This window comes from Ceratotherium simum, chromosome 10 (genome assembly GCF_057802395.1).
Source record: "Ceratotherium simum simum isolate JZ-2026a chromosome 10, ASM5780239v1, whole genome shotgun sequence".
NCBI classification, from domain to species: Eukaryota; Metazoa; Chordata; class Mammalia; order Perissodactyla; family Rhinocerotidae; genus Ceratotherium; species Ceratotherium simum.
The window spans coordinates 70,959,393-70,974,986 of record NC_141909.1 but is presented as its reverse complement, the minus strand read 5'-3'; the positions used below and the strand labels follow the sequence as shown (position 1 = coordinate 70,974,986).

Sequence of the window (15,594 nt, the reverse complement as noted above, 5' to 3'; positions counted from 1 at the left end):
GAAGACTTAAAAGGCTGTCTTTGAAAAGAAGCCAAGGGGATTCTAGGCTTTGAAGATATCTGTTCTGCGACTTGTGCTGCTTCTTTCCCTCTCGCTTTAGAGCGGGCTGCAAACTTTGGGGAGGTGGGGGCTGGTGGGATAATAGGATTCCTCTGGGCTTATCTTACTGAATCTTATGAGAGTAGTTAGGAGGATGTATTATTAGTTCCCAGTTGACTGCACTGCTAAGGCAAATGTTTTAAGATCAGTGCTTCATTTGGGGAAGTGAGACTTGAAAGATTAAGAGTTAGATATGTTTCCATCAACTTCATGCCAGAGTTGAAGTTCATACTCTGGGTTTATGGGGATTGGTCTCATTAGTTTAAGGACTAAAAATATTATCTATTACACCCAGAGTTTGACAGCTACGTGCTTTCAGATAAATTCCATTTGATTAGGAAAATCCCTGTTTAAATTGGATAGTTTCTAAGCTGCCCTTGTCATACTTTTTCTCCTCTGAGGAAACTTCTAGACATTCTAATTTCAGATCCACTACCACTGTGGCCCTTGCTTAGCTTTTACTTTATGTAATTATCCAAACCTGGGTATTTTTATCTTCCCCACAGTAGTTAATCCACAGCATTGGGCCATGTGGTTGATTTGTAGCGTCCTCTTGTTTCCTTTTTAGATTAACACACATTGCGCCCTGAGTAAGCGCCTGCCTCTATGCTAAGCACTTTGCATGTACGACAACTCCTCATTCCACAACAACTCCAGGGGGGAGACATCATTAATTTTATTTCCACTTTAGATGAGGAAACAGGCTTACAGAGGTCATGGAACTTGCTCAAGATCACACAGCTAATCAGTGCTAGAACTAGGATTTAAACCCAGATTCAGAGAACACCAAAGCCCATTGCATCTCCAAGTTTCAGAAAATGCACAGCCTCATAGAGCCAAAGAAAAAATATCTGAAAGATTCTTTCTTTGATAAATCAAGAATCTGATGGCTTCATAACTCCAAAATTATTAACATCAATCACAAAACATGGCAATTTATTTAAATGGCTGATCATTGAGCAGAGCCAGCACTAAACAAGAAATGTGTTCTGCTAAGCCAAAGGCTGCAGGGAAACTCAGAGCAGCTCGTATCTGTGGGGGCAGAGCAAAGTTAGTCTCACACCCTCATGTGTGAGAAAAAAGTCAATAAAGTCTTAGGATTCAGCTTTTGTTGGAGTAAGTGGTTTTGGCAGGCCATTCACGTCCTTGGATACTTCTCCACCAAACAAGCTCCTTCCCTCTTCATTCAAGTTCCTTCCCCAAATTCCACCTCATTCAAGACACCAGCCTTTCCAAATAAAAGCCAAATGTATACAGCGCTTAACAATTTTCAAAGGTTTTCACACAAATCTCAGCTTAGTCATTGCCCTTTCTCCTGGAACCACCATCATCAGCACACGCAAATATTTAAAACAAAAAATAAAACTGATATCAAAACTATCAAACAAAACCCAAACATTTTAAAGGGATATGTTTATAAAGTGTGTGTTCCTTTCACCCAAGACTTTCCAGAGCACGCTGTGCCGGGCAAGGCAGCAGGAAAGCACGGGGCAGGTCTGTCCTTCATCAGAGAGTCTGGGCACCGAGACATCAGGTTTCCTCAGTGCCCTCAGACTCAATCATCTGTGACCACAGTAAGCTCTTGTAGGCCACACCAGGCTATCCCCTCTAGAGAAGTAACCATCCACACAAAATATTAGCCTTAGGCAGGAAGCCCAATTTATATTGGAAATTCATAACTCTGAAAGCATATGATCTATGACACTTTGACTTGTCAAAGTCCATGAGCCATAACACAATATCTTTCACTTGAAAAGGTTTTTTCTGTTCATGGTTAGGGGAAATTATTCATTAAGGGTAAAACAATATTTATTAGCTGAGCCAAAATTCTTGACACCTCAGAATGGAAGAAAAATAAGAGGGAAAACTGGAGTTTGAAATGACCATAATTAATTATATAGATTCACTCAAAGCACATCAAATATATAAAAAGAAAATATAAAATGAAGCTAAGAATTAGTAGACTTTGTCCATTGGGAACCAACTAAAAACAGAACAAAAACCACAGAGTGACACATTATTCCCATATCCTTGAGGAGTGATATAAATTATTCTTCAAGGAGGAGAAGGAAGTGTGGAGAAGTTTTGTGTCCAACTGAGGACACTAAAGAGCTGGGTCCTGCTTTATATGGCTCTGTGTTCAGGCCAGCCCAGTGATCCCCGACAGGTGCCCTAACATTGCTTAGCCATGCCAGAACAGAGCACCACACCTTCCATTTGAATTGACTTCACATCAATTCTTTTTTCCTTTGGTAATGTTACTGAACAGCAGGAGCTAGTATTATTCCCATTTGATAGATGGAGAAACTGAGGCACCAAGAGGTTAAGTAAAAATATCCACAGTCATCAGGTTAGGACAAAGGTGTCTTAGAACCCAGGCCCCCTGCCTTCTACTTCCCTGAGCTTGTCGTGCAGGTCAGGTTTCTCTCTCTACTGGAAACATCACTACTATTCTACTTAAGACTCACATTGTTGTTCCTTTGTTTTTGAGATTCATTTTCCCTGTGGAAGTTTTACAGCTGCATGTAATTCACGTGTCAGGTTGTTTTATCCACAGTTTATGCTGCTTGAATTGGAGAAGTAACACTATCTATGCTACGGGTTGTCTCTTTGGAAACCCAATTATTCGGGAAAACCTCAAATCACGTGCAACCAAGCACCAAAATATTAATCTTTTCTCCTTAAAAATTTCCTTCCCTCAGCACTCGTACAGCATAGTGCGTTCATCACTCTCTTTATGTAAATAGCAGACAGGCAGCAAAGGAGGAGGTCTGTTTATTATTTTTGATCCTGTTTTGCTTCTGGCAAAATTTCACAAACAGCAGAAGTTGGCAGAACATTGATATTTTCTTCTGACTGGCTACTGTTCTCAAGCTACAAGTGCAGAGTGCAACTGTGACTATTCTGGTCTCCAGGCCTCAGCCATGACTGAGGTCAAAATTGCAAAATCTGGAAAAAAAAAAAAAAAAAATTCTCCATCCAGGACTCCTCTCTGGAAATGGAGACCCTGGTTTAATACCTGCTTTCCTTACACTATAGACTGATGAGCTTGAGATGCAGCGTCCAGAGAACAACACAGGTATGACCTAGTTCTCACCTCACTTCTCGTCCCTACTCCTGCCTGCAAAGGCCCACTGTAAAGGTCACGTGAGCCACTGAGCTCCATGGCCCCTATGAGCCCTGGGAGAGCTTGGGGAAGGATGGGCACACACCCCCAGCACTTTCTAGGAAAAAGGGCAGCATTTTGGAGGGTTGGAAGTAGAGAAAGGAGATTGGGGGTGGAGGAATCTGTTTTTCCTCTGTTATGCTTGTTCCTACCTAGCCATGCTAGATTCCTTGCCAAAGGCCAGAATACAGCTGCCCTGACATTTACTTTGGACCGAGCGTTCTTGACAAAGAGCAGCCAGCCCTCAAGAGGGCAGTGGGAGGGTAGTTAGTACAAGGGATGATCACGTGGAGTTGCTGCTGGTTTTGGAGGCACAATGAAGTCCTCCAACAACTTGAGAGACTGGTTGGGGAGGGAGGACCAACCAGGTCTAAAATGATAAAACAAAACAAACAAAACAACCTCCTTCAGTTCCAAGTAGACATGCCTACCTATAATTATAAGGGTGATGGGGTTGCACAGTGATGAATAACGTGGGCTCCCGAATCATACAGACCTGAGTTCAAAGCCCAGCCTTGCCACCTACACTTACTGAGCAACTTTGGTAAAGTTATTAAACCTCTCTGAGTCTTTGTTTACTCATCTGGAAAATGAACATCATAAGACCTTGAGCATTAGGCCTTATGATGTTCATTTTCCAGATGAGTAAACTTAACTCTCAGGTCTTCATGAAAATTAAATAAAATAACCATATATGCATGTAGTGCTAAAAATAGTCCCTGGTACATAATAGTGAGCCCTCAATAAGAGAAGCTATAAGTACACTGTTACTGTTTTTAAAGTTCTGTCAACATTTTAAAAGCTAAAAACTGTGGCATAAAATTTATAGAAAGTCAAATCACCAATCTCCAGACCCAAATATTTTATCTAAATGCATGGAAATGTTAGTAAACTATGTTGATAACCTTCCTCTCCATGACAAACCCCAACTTTCACTTTTCTTTTCATTTGGCTGACTCAGTGGAAATGTTCTCCCCTGGCCCAGGGGGCATGGCTCGCCCACACCTCTGGGCTCAGCTGCACAGACTTACGCAGCCAGGAGGAAGCATGACTGACAGTTAATGAGCTGAAAAGAACCTGTCTCAACTCCATGTCATTCCTGCCTTGTGAAACAGAACCACAAGCTTCACAGAATAGAAGCTGCAGTGTCCAGGGTCAGCCCTGCTAGGTAACCAAAGACAGGAGGAGATGAAAGTGACAGTAGAAATCTCATGTGAAACAGAAATAGAATGGCTTCATGAGAAATGGAATTGTAAAGCTGGAGGTGAGGAAGGAGTTTTACTCCACATGGAAGGGGGAAAGGAAAAAATTGGACTCTGAAACCATCTCTAGTCTACTGGTTAATGATTTTCATCTGTGTTGCTCACTGACAAGGTTCCTTATTCTATCGAGTGAGTCTATACTTATCTAGAGAGCCCACTCAGGTCAACGCACTGTTCCATATAACAAGATCAGGTAATCTTGTAATTTCCAAAGATCACTTCTTTGGAAATCTGTTTCCAAAGAAATGACTCAGGAAAATAGACCAGAAACATTTCAAAGTAGGAAAACTTGCATATGCATTTGCTGGGTCTCTCTGAAAGACAGATTCTAGAGGACAAAGCTTCCTAATCCAAGATTATAATACCATCCTACACATGTATTCAAAAAGCTAATGCATGTGCAATTGCTCCACAAACTGTCACGCACTAGACCAGGGAAGGAATTACTATTACAATAGCTTGTCAGGGTTTCCAGGATGCCATATGCAGACAATTATTTCATTCTATAAAACAAGGCTTTTACAAAGTTCAAGATTAACATTTAAGTTATGATGTATAAAGGCTGCACTAACTGATGTTTCTATTCTTTGTGGTGAAACTCCTAAATGAAGGGGGATCTAAGATTATATATAGTCCACAAATAAATGAAAGCAAAAAAATCCATGTTTATTTAATCCATTCAACTCTAAGAACAAATTTCAACAAACGCTATCATATTCATATGCAGTCTTTCATAGCTGAGGAATTCAACAATTACGAAGAATATTCCTCAATTAAAAGGAACAAAATCCTGAGAGGAAATGGGCAATAAAAGTTTCTTAAATAATTTGTTTAAGAAGCAGAGTGCTTAGTTTTTAAATTGCCAACTGGGCATTAGAAACTTTACGTGCATTTTACTGCATTTCTTTTCTAACTCTTCTACACAAAGACCATTTTAACACTGGACGGTTTCTACAAAATTAACAAAAATGGTAAAGTTAACTTATCAGTTTAGAAAATCACTATGTGGGAGGGGAATTCAGATATTATAGATTTAACCATCAGATACATAGATACGACCATCTATCCCCGGTTAACAAGGCTTGTCTCAGGCCTCGCTCCCACCCCACACACACTCCCTGGGCTTTCCCTCTGGCCTACCCCAACGAGAGCACAGCCCCCTCCCTCCAGCACTGCTGCCCTCTCTCAGCTGTAGAGTTTACCACCATGTGATTCCAAGAGCCAGGAACACTTCCTGCTAAGAACTGTGTCTTTTATTGCTGGAAGGTGGGGATCAACAGGCTTTGCTGTTTATCTATATGAGCTGAAACCTGGCCTAAACTCACCATTTCAGGTCAATTCAGGGCAACGGGGAGAGTAACAGCTGCACACAGGAAACCACGATTGGGGAAAGCAAGGGTTTTCATTACAGTTTAAGATTTTTAAAAACTCTTTTGTTCCAAATTTTGTGATACTTTGTGAGGACACACAACATCTGGCAGTATGTATGCCTGCCTTAGTAAATTTGGTATAGAGTACATAATTTACTCTTCGGTTGGTGATATAGTCCCTTGAAGGGCCCTATGTACAGGGATGTCTGTTTATACATATTTTCTTATATTGGGCACTTACGATGTGCCAGGCACTGTGCTCTGTGCTTAATTATATTCTCTCATTTAATCCTTGCAACAACTGCGAGATAGTTGCTATTATTAGCTCCATTTTGCCCACAGGGGAACTGAAGCTTAGAAGTGTTAAGTAACTTGGCCAAGGTCACTCTGCTAGGCAGATGTAGAGCTAGAGTTCAAATTCAAGCTGCATGACTCCAAAGGCCTCCAACTGTCACAAATTCTAGGTGTAGAAAGTTTGGAGTTTGAGTCACACGCACAGTGTCCCCGGGACATTCTTAATCCCATGGAACTATCTGTAAAAGAGAAGAAAGTGTTTCTTGAAATTCAATCATGTTTCAATTATTTGCCTCTAAGACAGAGGTTTCAACATCCTGTCAAGAGAGTAACTTGGAAGATTGTTGTAGAAGGCGGCAAGAAGCAAATGTCCCCCTCTCTGTGCCCTGTGCTGCCATTTTATGAGCTATTCCAAGCGATCCCAACGGACTGGCCATCGTGGCCAGTGATAACACATAAAAATTCAAACGTGGAATCACACCACACTCAGTGTTGGGACCAACAGATGATGAACTCAGTTACTGGAATTCTTCTGCAGTCTTTTTCAAGATATCCTGCAAGACTGACTTCCCTTCTTTCTTGCCAAGTTTTCTTTTTCCTCCTTCTTCTAGGAAGCCCATAATAAAAATATCTGAGCAGCTTTATCTATCTTAGACCTTCCTCCTAAAGGCATATAATGGTGAGATAGGAATGTACAGGGAAGGGGTGTTAGCCGACCCTCTTACCCAAAAGAGATCAACATAGAAGTGAAGGCAATTTGATTACTAAGAATCTGTTATACACAGCACACAATTTTACATAGGTCAAAACAATAAGGGCCTTGCAATGGATTTCATTCACTATTTTGAGAAATGCATTTAGTGGAAATGTATCCTTCAAAGCATCTCGGAGAGATTTAGATTTCTCTATTAAGAACTCTAGTCTTAATGAGTGGGGGGGATGGTTGGAATACCATTATCATTGGAATTGTGAATCTTTCTTGTTTCTTATAGTAATTTTAAATGTTAGAAGTAATTTTGGAGTATTAAAACCCTCAAAGGAAAATATGATTTTATGATTGTATGCACTTTTTTCCAGTGTGTCATGTGGTGAATACAATCGTATGTGAAATGCTACTATTCATTTATAGAAATTGAATACTAATCCAAGGTTCATCCCATCCATATGTATGATTTTCAAAATTAACTAGGAAGAGGGGAGTTGGAATGCAAGAAGAGAAGGCCTTCTTTAGCTCAAAATATGGATATGTAAATTAGTTACTTGGTGACTAAGTTTCTTTACAATCTCCACTCTCTCCTCTACACTGCTTTACCCTCATGTTTTATCAGAGTGTTAGAGAGACAAGGCAATGCAAATCATTGGTATTTTAGTCAGCTCTGCCTCTGTCAGACCTTTAAAATGGTCAGGATTCCTACCCTTGTGAGGAAAACCATTTGACAATCTAGCCAGATATTTTGAATTTATTTCTATCAGTTTCCTTTTTCTAACAGCACTAGCATGTTCTATAATTTTAAGTTATTTTCCAACCACTCCATTTAAATTCCTTTACATCTTAAGCTTCTCAAAAAAAAGAGAATTCATGTCTTTTCAAACAACAGTGTATAAATTTTCATGGTAATCTTCCATCTGTCCTGCCCTAGACTGCACCATTCTATAGGGATCACTATGGTCCTGAGTGACTTTACAACATGGGGATTTGGGCTAGACATTACGGCTAATTCTCCATGCATTCTGTTGTAGCCTTTTGATATTTTGTGGATTTCTCTCAAAAGGCATCATTCATGATGCAAACGCCAATGCACTATCTCTTTGCCAGCAGGAGGAAAAATACCTTAAGAATGTATTTGCAGTCTTCCTGGGAAACTTGAGAGGTTGCTTATAGAAGTAAACCAAACAGATTTTACTAATTAAAATGACCCATTATCTATCAGTTCACTTTATTCTGTTGTACTGAGAGAGACTTTACATACCAAGGAAATGTTTGGACCATGAAGTCAGAAATTGACTCTGAGCTATCCATCAATGCCTGAGCTTCTGGGAGTCCATATCCCTTGTCACCTAGAGCCAGGGAGAATTTGAGACTCCTGCAGAGTTTCCTGTTTCTTTCCTGTGAGGAGGTGACTCCACTTCCCAGCTGTCATGGAATATCCTGAATTAGCTGATGGACCTTCGCAACTCACCTAGGACTTCAGCTTTATCATAGGTTAGACAGATCCAGAGCTAAAAAGCAGTAATTTCTTTCTTCTCGCCCAGCAGTACCTATCTTGTGGAGTTTCTTGAAGGCTGGTTACATTCTTGTTGTTATAATTATTAACTCTGCCCTCACACCTACTCCTTCAATTTTCTGCCCGGCCAATGTGCAGGGGCCACCTAATCAGGTTAGAGTCTCTCTCTGGTTGTTAATTTTCACAGAAAGATGTTGATCCTACCTTTACCTAGTTGATTTTTAAAGTATATGGAGCTGGCCTTATTTGAAAACACAGAATACTTGCAATGTTAACTCTACAATATACAACCTCCAACTATCTACTGCCCAATCCATGCAATAAATTTATTCGAAGAGAATTATCTAAGTGAACCACAAGCCCTGCACTCTCCTAAACCAACCTTTCCAAAATGCGTTCCCTAGGGAATGCTGGTTTTATAAGACGTCACTTCTTGGTATCTAGTGAAAAATGGTTTCATGATGAAATATACCAGTTAAAACAAAGTGAAACTACTTTCTGCAGGATTTCTCTGAACCTTTCATAAGTGTGAATTTCCAAGAAGGGAAAGAGGATGCAGCATTTCCCAAAATTACTTAACCACAGAAGCAATTTCCCCCTGAATATCTATCTAACAAGACTAGTGTCCTGTGAAGCAGACTTTGAGAAATTGTCTCTAGATAGTCTCCATGCTGTTTCTAGATTAAGCCAGAGAATCAGAGGATTGCATACTGGACTTATTTGTTTTGAGCCACCCATCCCATTCCCAAATATTTTTATTGAATTACGATTTGCTGTTATGCCCCCATTTCCACTGCAGGATGCTATGAAAGACTTGCTATTGAATTTACCATAGGAATGTTTGAAAGCACCATCCACTATAGCTTGTAGTCTCTTTATAAGATTTGTATGAGAAATTGCTCTTGTGTATCAAGTTCTTGGGAGAGAATTCTCCCAAATATCAAGTCCCAGGAAAAGCTGTGCTGGTATGTTTTTACCTATGGACATGGCAAATCTTCCCCTGTTCATGTCTTCCTCTTTGCTTAGATTAGGAAAGCTCAGTTAAATTTGCAGCCCACTTTTAATAATTATTCAGGGCCTTATGGTTTATATTTTTGTGTAATATCTCTTCCTAGTTTTATCTTATTAATTGACCTACACTTTTCTTTTCATCAGATTTATCATTTTTATCTGGGTTGTATATTCTATAAACTATTTCAAATCCTTTAGGTAAAGAGACAGAATGTAAATTAATATATAATGTCGTTACCTACACCAAACTCATATTCAGACTGCCCCTGAGGAGGCAGAAAATGATTTTTACATGATCCTTATTTGGTTCGAATATCTGGTGTGCAATTAATCCATGGTCGTGTTCTCCTATCTTCTTGTATCTTCTTCCCTAGTCTTACCAACAGGTTCTCATACCTAATGAAACGCAGAGACAGAGCACATCCCCATTAACGACCCATTTCCATTAAATTCTCATTGATTTATCTCCCTTTATATAAAAGCTTTATCAAAACCCACTTCTCGTTTTCTCTCTTTCTAAATTTGTTGGGGTCATCAACTGATATTGTTCAGATCACTAGTGGTGATTTTTTTTCTAACTTGTGCTTCTACATCTGCCCATGGTTAGGCTGCTAAGGAAATGCAGAATCCTGCTTTATAAGAGTTGACCAGTGTCCAGAATTTACTAAGAATTAAAGCACTGATTATAGGGGGGGAAAAGATATGAGAAAAAATGAACCTCTATTCACTTAACTAATGTTCCAAAATCCAAGTTTGGCAATTGCCTGCATCTAGGATGTGTGTTGATAAAATCAGAGCTAATAAAAGCAGTGATGTGCAGCAATGGAAGTCACAATTCCATTAAAGTTAAACTCTCAGGTTTTGTATGTGTACAAGCATATTTCTCTGTGCTAATCTCCTTCTAGTACTTATTTCTTGACTGCTCATATTTTTCCTATGTGATAATTTTTAAAAGGTTATTCCAAGTTAGTTGACTTAATTCACTTAACAGATTTTCCTGTAACTTTTGGTTGAACAGTATTCTTTATGTACAGGCCCTTCAGTCACCAGTACTGAATAGAAAGAAACTCTGATTCATGAAATGTGAATTTCTGACACTTGCCACATTTTTTTAAAGAATTTGAGCAGTACAAGACTGACACATTCTCATCTGTTTTCTGTGTTCCATCTGTCTTTCTGCCAGCGTACTCACCCTCCATTTCTGAAAGTACTTTGGTAAGAAGGTACTAAACATAGAGAAAAGGCAATTCCCAAAAGAACAAATGATTGTTTAATTTCAGCTGACATCACCCAGTTGGTGGGGAGTCTCATCTACCAGAGATGAGCAATGCCACCACTGGGGTTGGGCAAATTCCCAAGAAGCCACCTGACTTGATGGAGTAATGAGGGAGAATACATCACTAATGTACAGTTCCATTTCCTGGGAAGAATAAAAGGCAGTTTATTCCACTCTAGTTAAGTTCAACTCAGGTGCTATCTCTAAAAATAGTCTTAGATAAAAAGTCAATGAAAATGCAGGTCCAACTTTCACTAATTCCCCTAGTAGTGAAATTTTCTACATTCTGCATTTTCTATCAAGAGTAGAGGTCTTTTTGTGAGAATAGGGGTACACAGACATAGACATTCTCCAATCCCCACAGTTCTCCCAAAGGCCAGGCATTGCAATAACTCAATTTTACCGGCATGGACTCCTGGGAAAAAAAGGTTTTTACAAGTTTCTTTATAATTATAGGTTATACTGATATTTAAATTGTCCAGAAGACTGAATATCCTAACGTTCCTCTTAAATTGATAATGAGAGCATTCAACAGGTATCAAGAAGCATGTCCAGGTAGATGTTGAATGACATAATAAGGAAAAGTAAATAAGAATTGTCTCTCTCTTAAAGTAATACTTGTTATCACAGAATCCCAGAATTTAGGAGATAATGGGAACTTTACTTTTTTTAATGCAAACCCTTTATTTTATGGAAGAAGGAAAGAATGCCCAAAGAAGTTGTGACTTGCCCCAGATCACACAATTAAGTAGAGGCAGAGGTAGAACTAAAATCTGATTTCCACTTTACCATTTCCTTGACAAGTTGTAGAAAAATTATAAGCCATGGATTTATTCCACCTTAGAAAGCCGCTCAGTTTCCTTTTCTGCTTCTATTACTTTAGGTTAAGTTTCCCTGCTTTGCACACTCTTGTTCAAGGAGTTATTGACTCAACTACAGAGAGAATTTGAGAACCAGAATAAACCTGAGCAATCAGCCCGACCATTTCATTTTCTCATCAAGAAACGAAGGCCCAGTAAAGTTCTGAAACTTGCCGCAATAAAAGAATGAGGGAGTTCTAAACAGAGCCTGCATCCCTGTCAACTTTTTTCCTGGCTCATTGGACTTTCCTGCAATCTGGTCCATATGATGCTGTTTTAAGCATTTAAAATAATTTTTTTATGTTTAATAACATTGAATTCTTTCACAAAGCAAGTAATCACATTTATGTATCTGCTTAGATTTGGGTGTTCCAAATGGCATGTGTGTGTGTATATAGACTTCAAATGTATGCACACACAGCCAATAAATCCTAGCCATCAAATAATGACATAAGGTCCCAATTCTCCCTTCCTGTGGCCTAATGTGCTCTTCCTCCACCTCCTCAGCATCCTCCTTCTTATCCATCCCCAAGTGCCTGTCAGTGAGGGAAATAAGGACTGTTATTATATCCATTCTCTCTCCCCACAACAATTTCCCCATTGACTCCACAAGATTGTGGGGTAGGGATTACGGACAGTATGACTTATGATAAACTTTCACTCTGCAAAACAACACTCTATTTTAAACATCACTTCTCTTTTTAACTGGACTTAAAACTCCAGGACTAAAAAGAAGGCTAGAGAAATGATGCATGTACATTTTGGAGCCTACCCTAAGATGAGCAAGTTTAGATTCATCCTGGGTTTGGGCAACTAATTCTGATCCTATGCATCATCAAAGAATTCTTTATTTTCCTCATTTTTTCCTACCATGAGTGTATCTGTTGAATCACGTCCATGCCATTCAACGATTATCTCACTGTAATGAGGTCAGTGGGGAGCAACAATGCACTTGTGTGCCCTGTTCCCAAGAGCCATGAGAGATCATGATTATAAGTAATGATGCCCCAAATGATATTACTATAATGCTAAATTTCCCTTGAAAGATCTATAGCAGAGTAATGCAAACAATTTTACGGATGTGGTTGTCATTTCAAGATGCCAATATGTGAACTACAAAAAATAATGGTGTTATTAATTTAATATGCACTTGATAAGCTTTAGCTAAATGATTACAGGCCATTAGTCAAACAACTTGACATCATGCACTATTGGGTACTAACTGTTCAAGGAAGGTAAAACACATATCACTTTGCTTCCACTAGAGAAATAAAACCTGACTGGAAACATCATAGTGAGGGAGCAGTTCTGATTATATAATATGGTTCATTGCTGTATCCTGAGTAGAAAACATAGAAAGGTCTTTGGCATATTATATAAGCCAAAAATCAACCATAGGTTCAGTACTTTAACACTCATTATAAAAACCAAAAACAGTTTACTGTATTATAGACAGTGGGCTCTGGAGTTATATTCAAATACCAGCTTCTACTATGTAAACTTGGAGAACTTACTTGAACTCTATGTGCCTCTGTTTTCTCACCTTTAAAATGGGTATAATAATATTACTTACATACAAGAATGTTTTTTGAGGATAAAATAAATTGAAATACATATAAAGCTCTCAGAGTACTGCTTGAAACATTATAAATGCTCAATCAACATTCTCTACTATTACAGTAAACCAATCTACTAATACAGTAAACCCAATAAAATCATTCAGCTTCTACTTTCTCGATGTCTTACTATACAATTGTATGATATTAACAAATAATGAGTTCCTGATCACTAGACTGTTAGAATTCTTTCATGCTTCCCTATGATCTTAATTGTCACTTTTAATTTTTAGGCCTCCATTGGCTTCAAACATTCCATTGCCCAATATAAAAAAGTGAGAATGTCAAATTTTCTAATTAGGCAAAATGAAACAGACTCAGAGTACACTTTCAATGATCATGCATGTGTTTGTAACTTCAAGTCCTCAATGGAAAAATACCCTTCATCCCAAAAAGAACATAAATAATTTCTAACGAAATCAACTATTGTAAATACTTTTAAGGAGATTTGCAAAGCAGTTTCAAATGATTTCTATGCAATGTTTCTAACATAACACACTTTATATGCATGCTGAGGAACTTGTACAGAGCGTAGATTATAAACCATCATCAAACATTTACAGGCCCCTATGTTCGTAATGATGACGGCATCTGTTAAAGCACCATTGTCAGAAATCTCTGAAACTAAAATGGAGCTAGTTTTTATTCTAAGCCTAATGTATTTTTAAATCAAGCCACAGGGAAATAATTACTTTTGTTTCTATTCAATCAAGACCTGCACACAGAGTTTATGGAATGACATAATATCCTTCCTGAAATCAGACTGGTATGTAGGACCAGCATCCTTCACACATAACCAGTTCCTGAACCTTTACAAACAAATCCTAATTTCCAAGGAAACAATCTCATCAAATGCTGCTCACTAGAATACATATTGTTCCTTTTGGAAACATTACAATAAGATTTTCACGATTACAAAGCCCAACTTCCCTTCTAAAATTCAATATAATCTTAAGCTCATTTATTCAAGTGGAAATTGTATTTTTATAATAGCTCTAGAAATTCCTGGTAAACTCATGTATCGCCAATATAATAGTTTAGTTACATATTTAGTCCAGGAGGGGACTGCTCATAAACTTCATAAACTTATTGTGTATATGGGGTACATGTGTGTCTTCTAAATGGGTGCCAGTTAGGGGCTTCTTGGGGACGTTCATTTTTCTGGTTTCTACAGACCTATCCTAAGATAAGGAGCGTGTTTTAAACTATTTTTGGAGAATGATGAGATTTAGTGATGTCCAGGATGTTGATTATTACTTTTTTTTCCTGAGAATTAAAAGGAACACCTAGCAGCTTGTGTTCAATATCCTCTCTCCTCTCTGCCTTAGGAAGCTGGTCTTTCAGTGCCCCGGTCACAAATTCGTTTTGAGGTGAGCAGACACATTTATCCTTTATCAGAAAAGCAATATCAACAAATCAGGGGCAAATACTGACATAAACATACAAACAGGCAGAGAATGGGATGCTGGTTGTCAGCCTATGGCCTTAAGAATAGAATTGTAACTTTCCCCTGTCACTAAGAGTGTCTTAAAGAATCTGGGCAGGGTGGAAGTTAGTCGTCCTCCCCCTAATTAAACAAACAAGTGTCCAAGTTTTAAATGTGACAGAGTGTGAGGAACCTGCAGAAAAGCTTCTAAAATACACACTGAGTAAATCTGTCTCATTTATTCTATAGACACACGCAAGTTTTTGAAATTTATGATTCACCGTCCTACCATGAAGTTTTTTGTGCACTTTATGTTGAGTAACGTGGCAGCTAAGTGCTGTCACTGTTTGCTTAAAACTGCAGCCTAGAGTTATTTCCAAAAGTTACGTGCGGCGTGGCATATAAATCCATATAGTGCAAAGTGAAAACAATTTTAAAAACTGCGTTAGCAGGAAACAGAGCCAACAGAAATCAGAATTAGCAACAGCCTTCCACTACCGGCAACTCACCTTGTTGAATTTTAGTCACTAGCTGATGGCGTGCTAGAATCCGGCTCATCCTGTAAGGAGAGCGTCTCGTAGTCTGATCAAATCGCAAGTACATCTCCTGGCCCTCAGGTGTCATGGAATTTAGATAGTAGCAGCCTGAAGCTGGGGTCCTGGGTCCCTGACTGAACATCGCGGCAGATTTTCTTTTGCCACCTCAGTCTGCCCTGTGGCTGTTTCCGTCTGTCTCCAGTCTCAAAGAGCAAGGCACCGAGCCCAGCAGAGCTCAACAGACCAGGCGATTTTTAAAAAGAAAAAGGAGTGCCAAAAGCCACAACTCAGAATTCCAACCCCCGGGCCCTCACGTGACCTCGGGGAGCCAATCAGAGGAAGAAAGAAGAATGGGCCTGTACACAGCCAACCCCCAGCCCGAAGAGAGGCAGTTCCAGCAGCTACTATCCCCCTACAATGCCGAAAGCAAATGCAAGTATTTGACGTGCCTCA

General features: G+C 39.1%; 1 protein-coding gene across 3 annotated transcripts in view; it reads right to left on the bottom strand.

Moving 5' to 3' along the window:
- Window positions 1-15,376, bottom strand: part of STARD13 (StAR related lipid transfer domain containing 13) — a 171,507-nt gene extending 156,131 nt beyond the window's left edge. For all 3 annotated transcript variants that reach the window (XM_014791271.2, XM_004435316.3, XM_087436205.1), the window contains exon 1: window positions 15,115-15,376. In XM_014791271.2, coding sequence (XP_014646757.1) covers window positions 15,115-15,283 — 169 coding nt within the window. In that variant the 5' untranslated portion in view covers window positions 15,284-15,376. The remainder of the gene's footprint in view (window positions 1-15,114) is intronic.
- Between the last annotated feature and the right edge of the window lie 218 nt (window positions 15,377-15,594).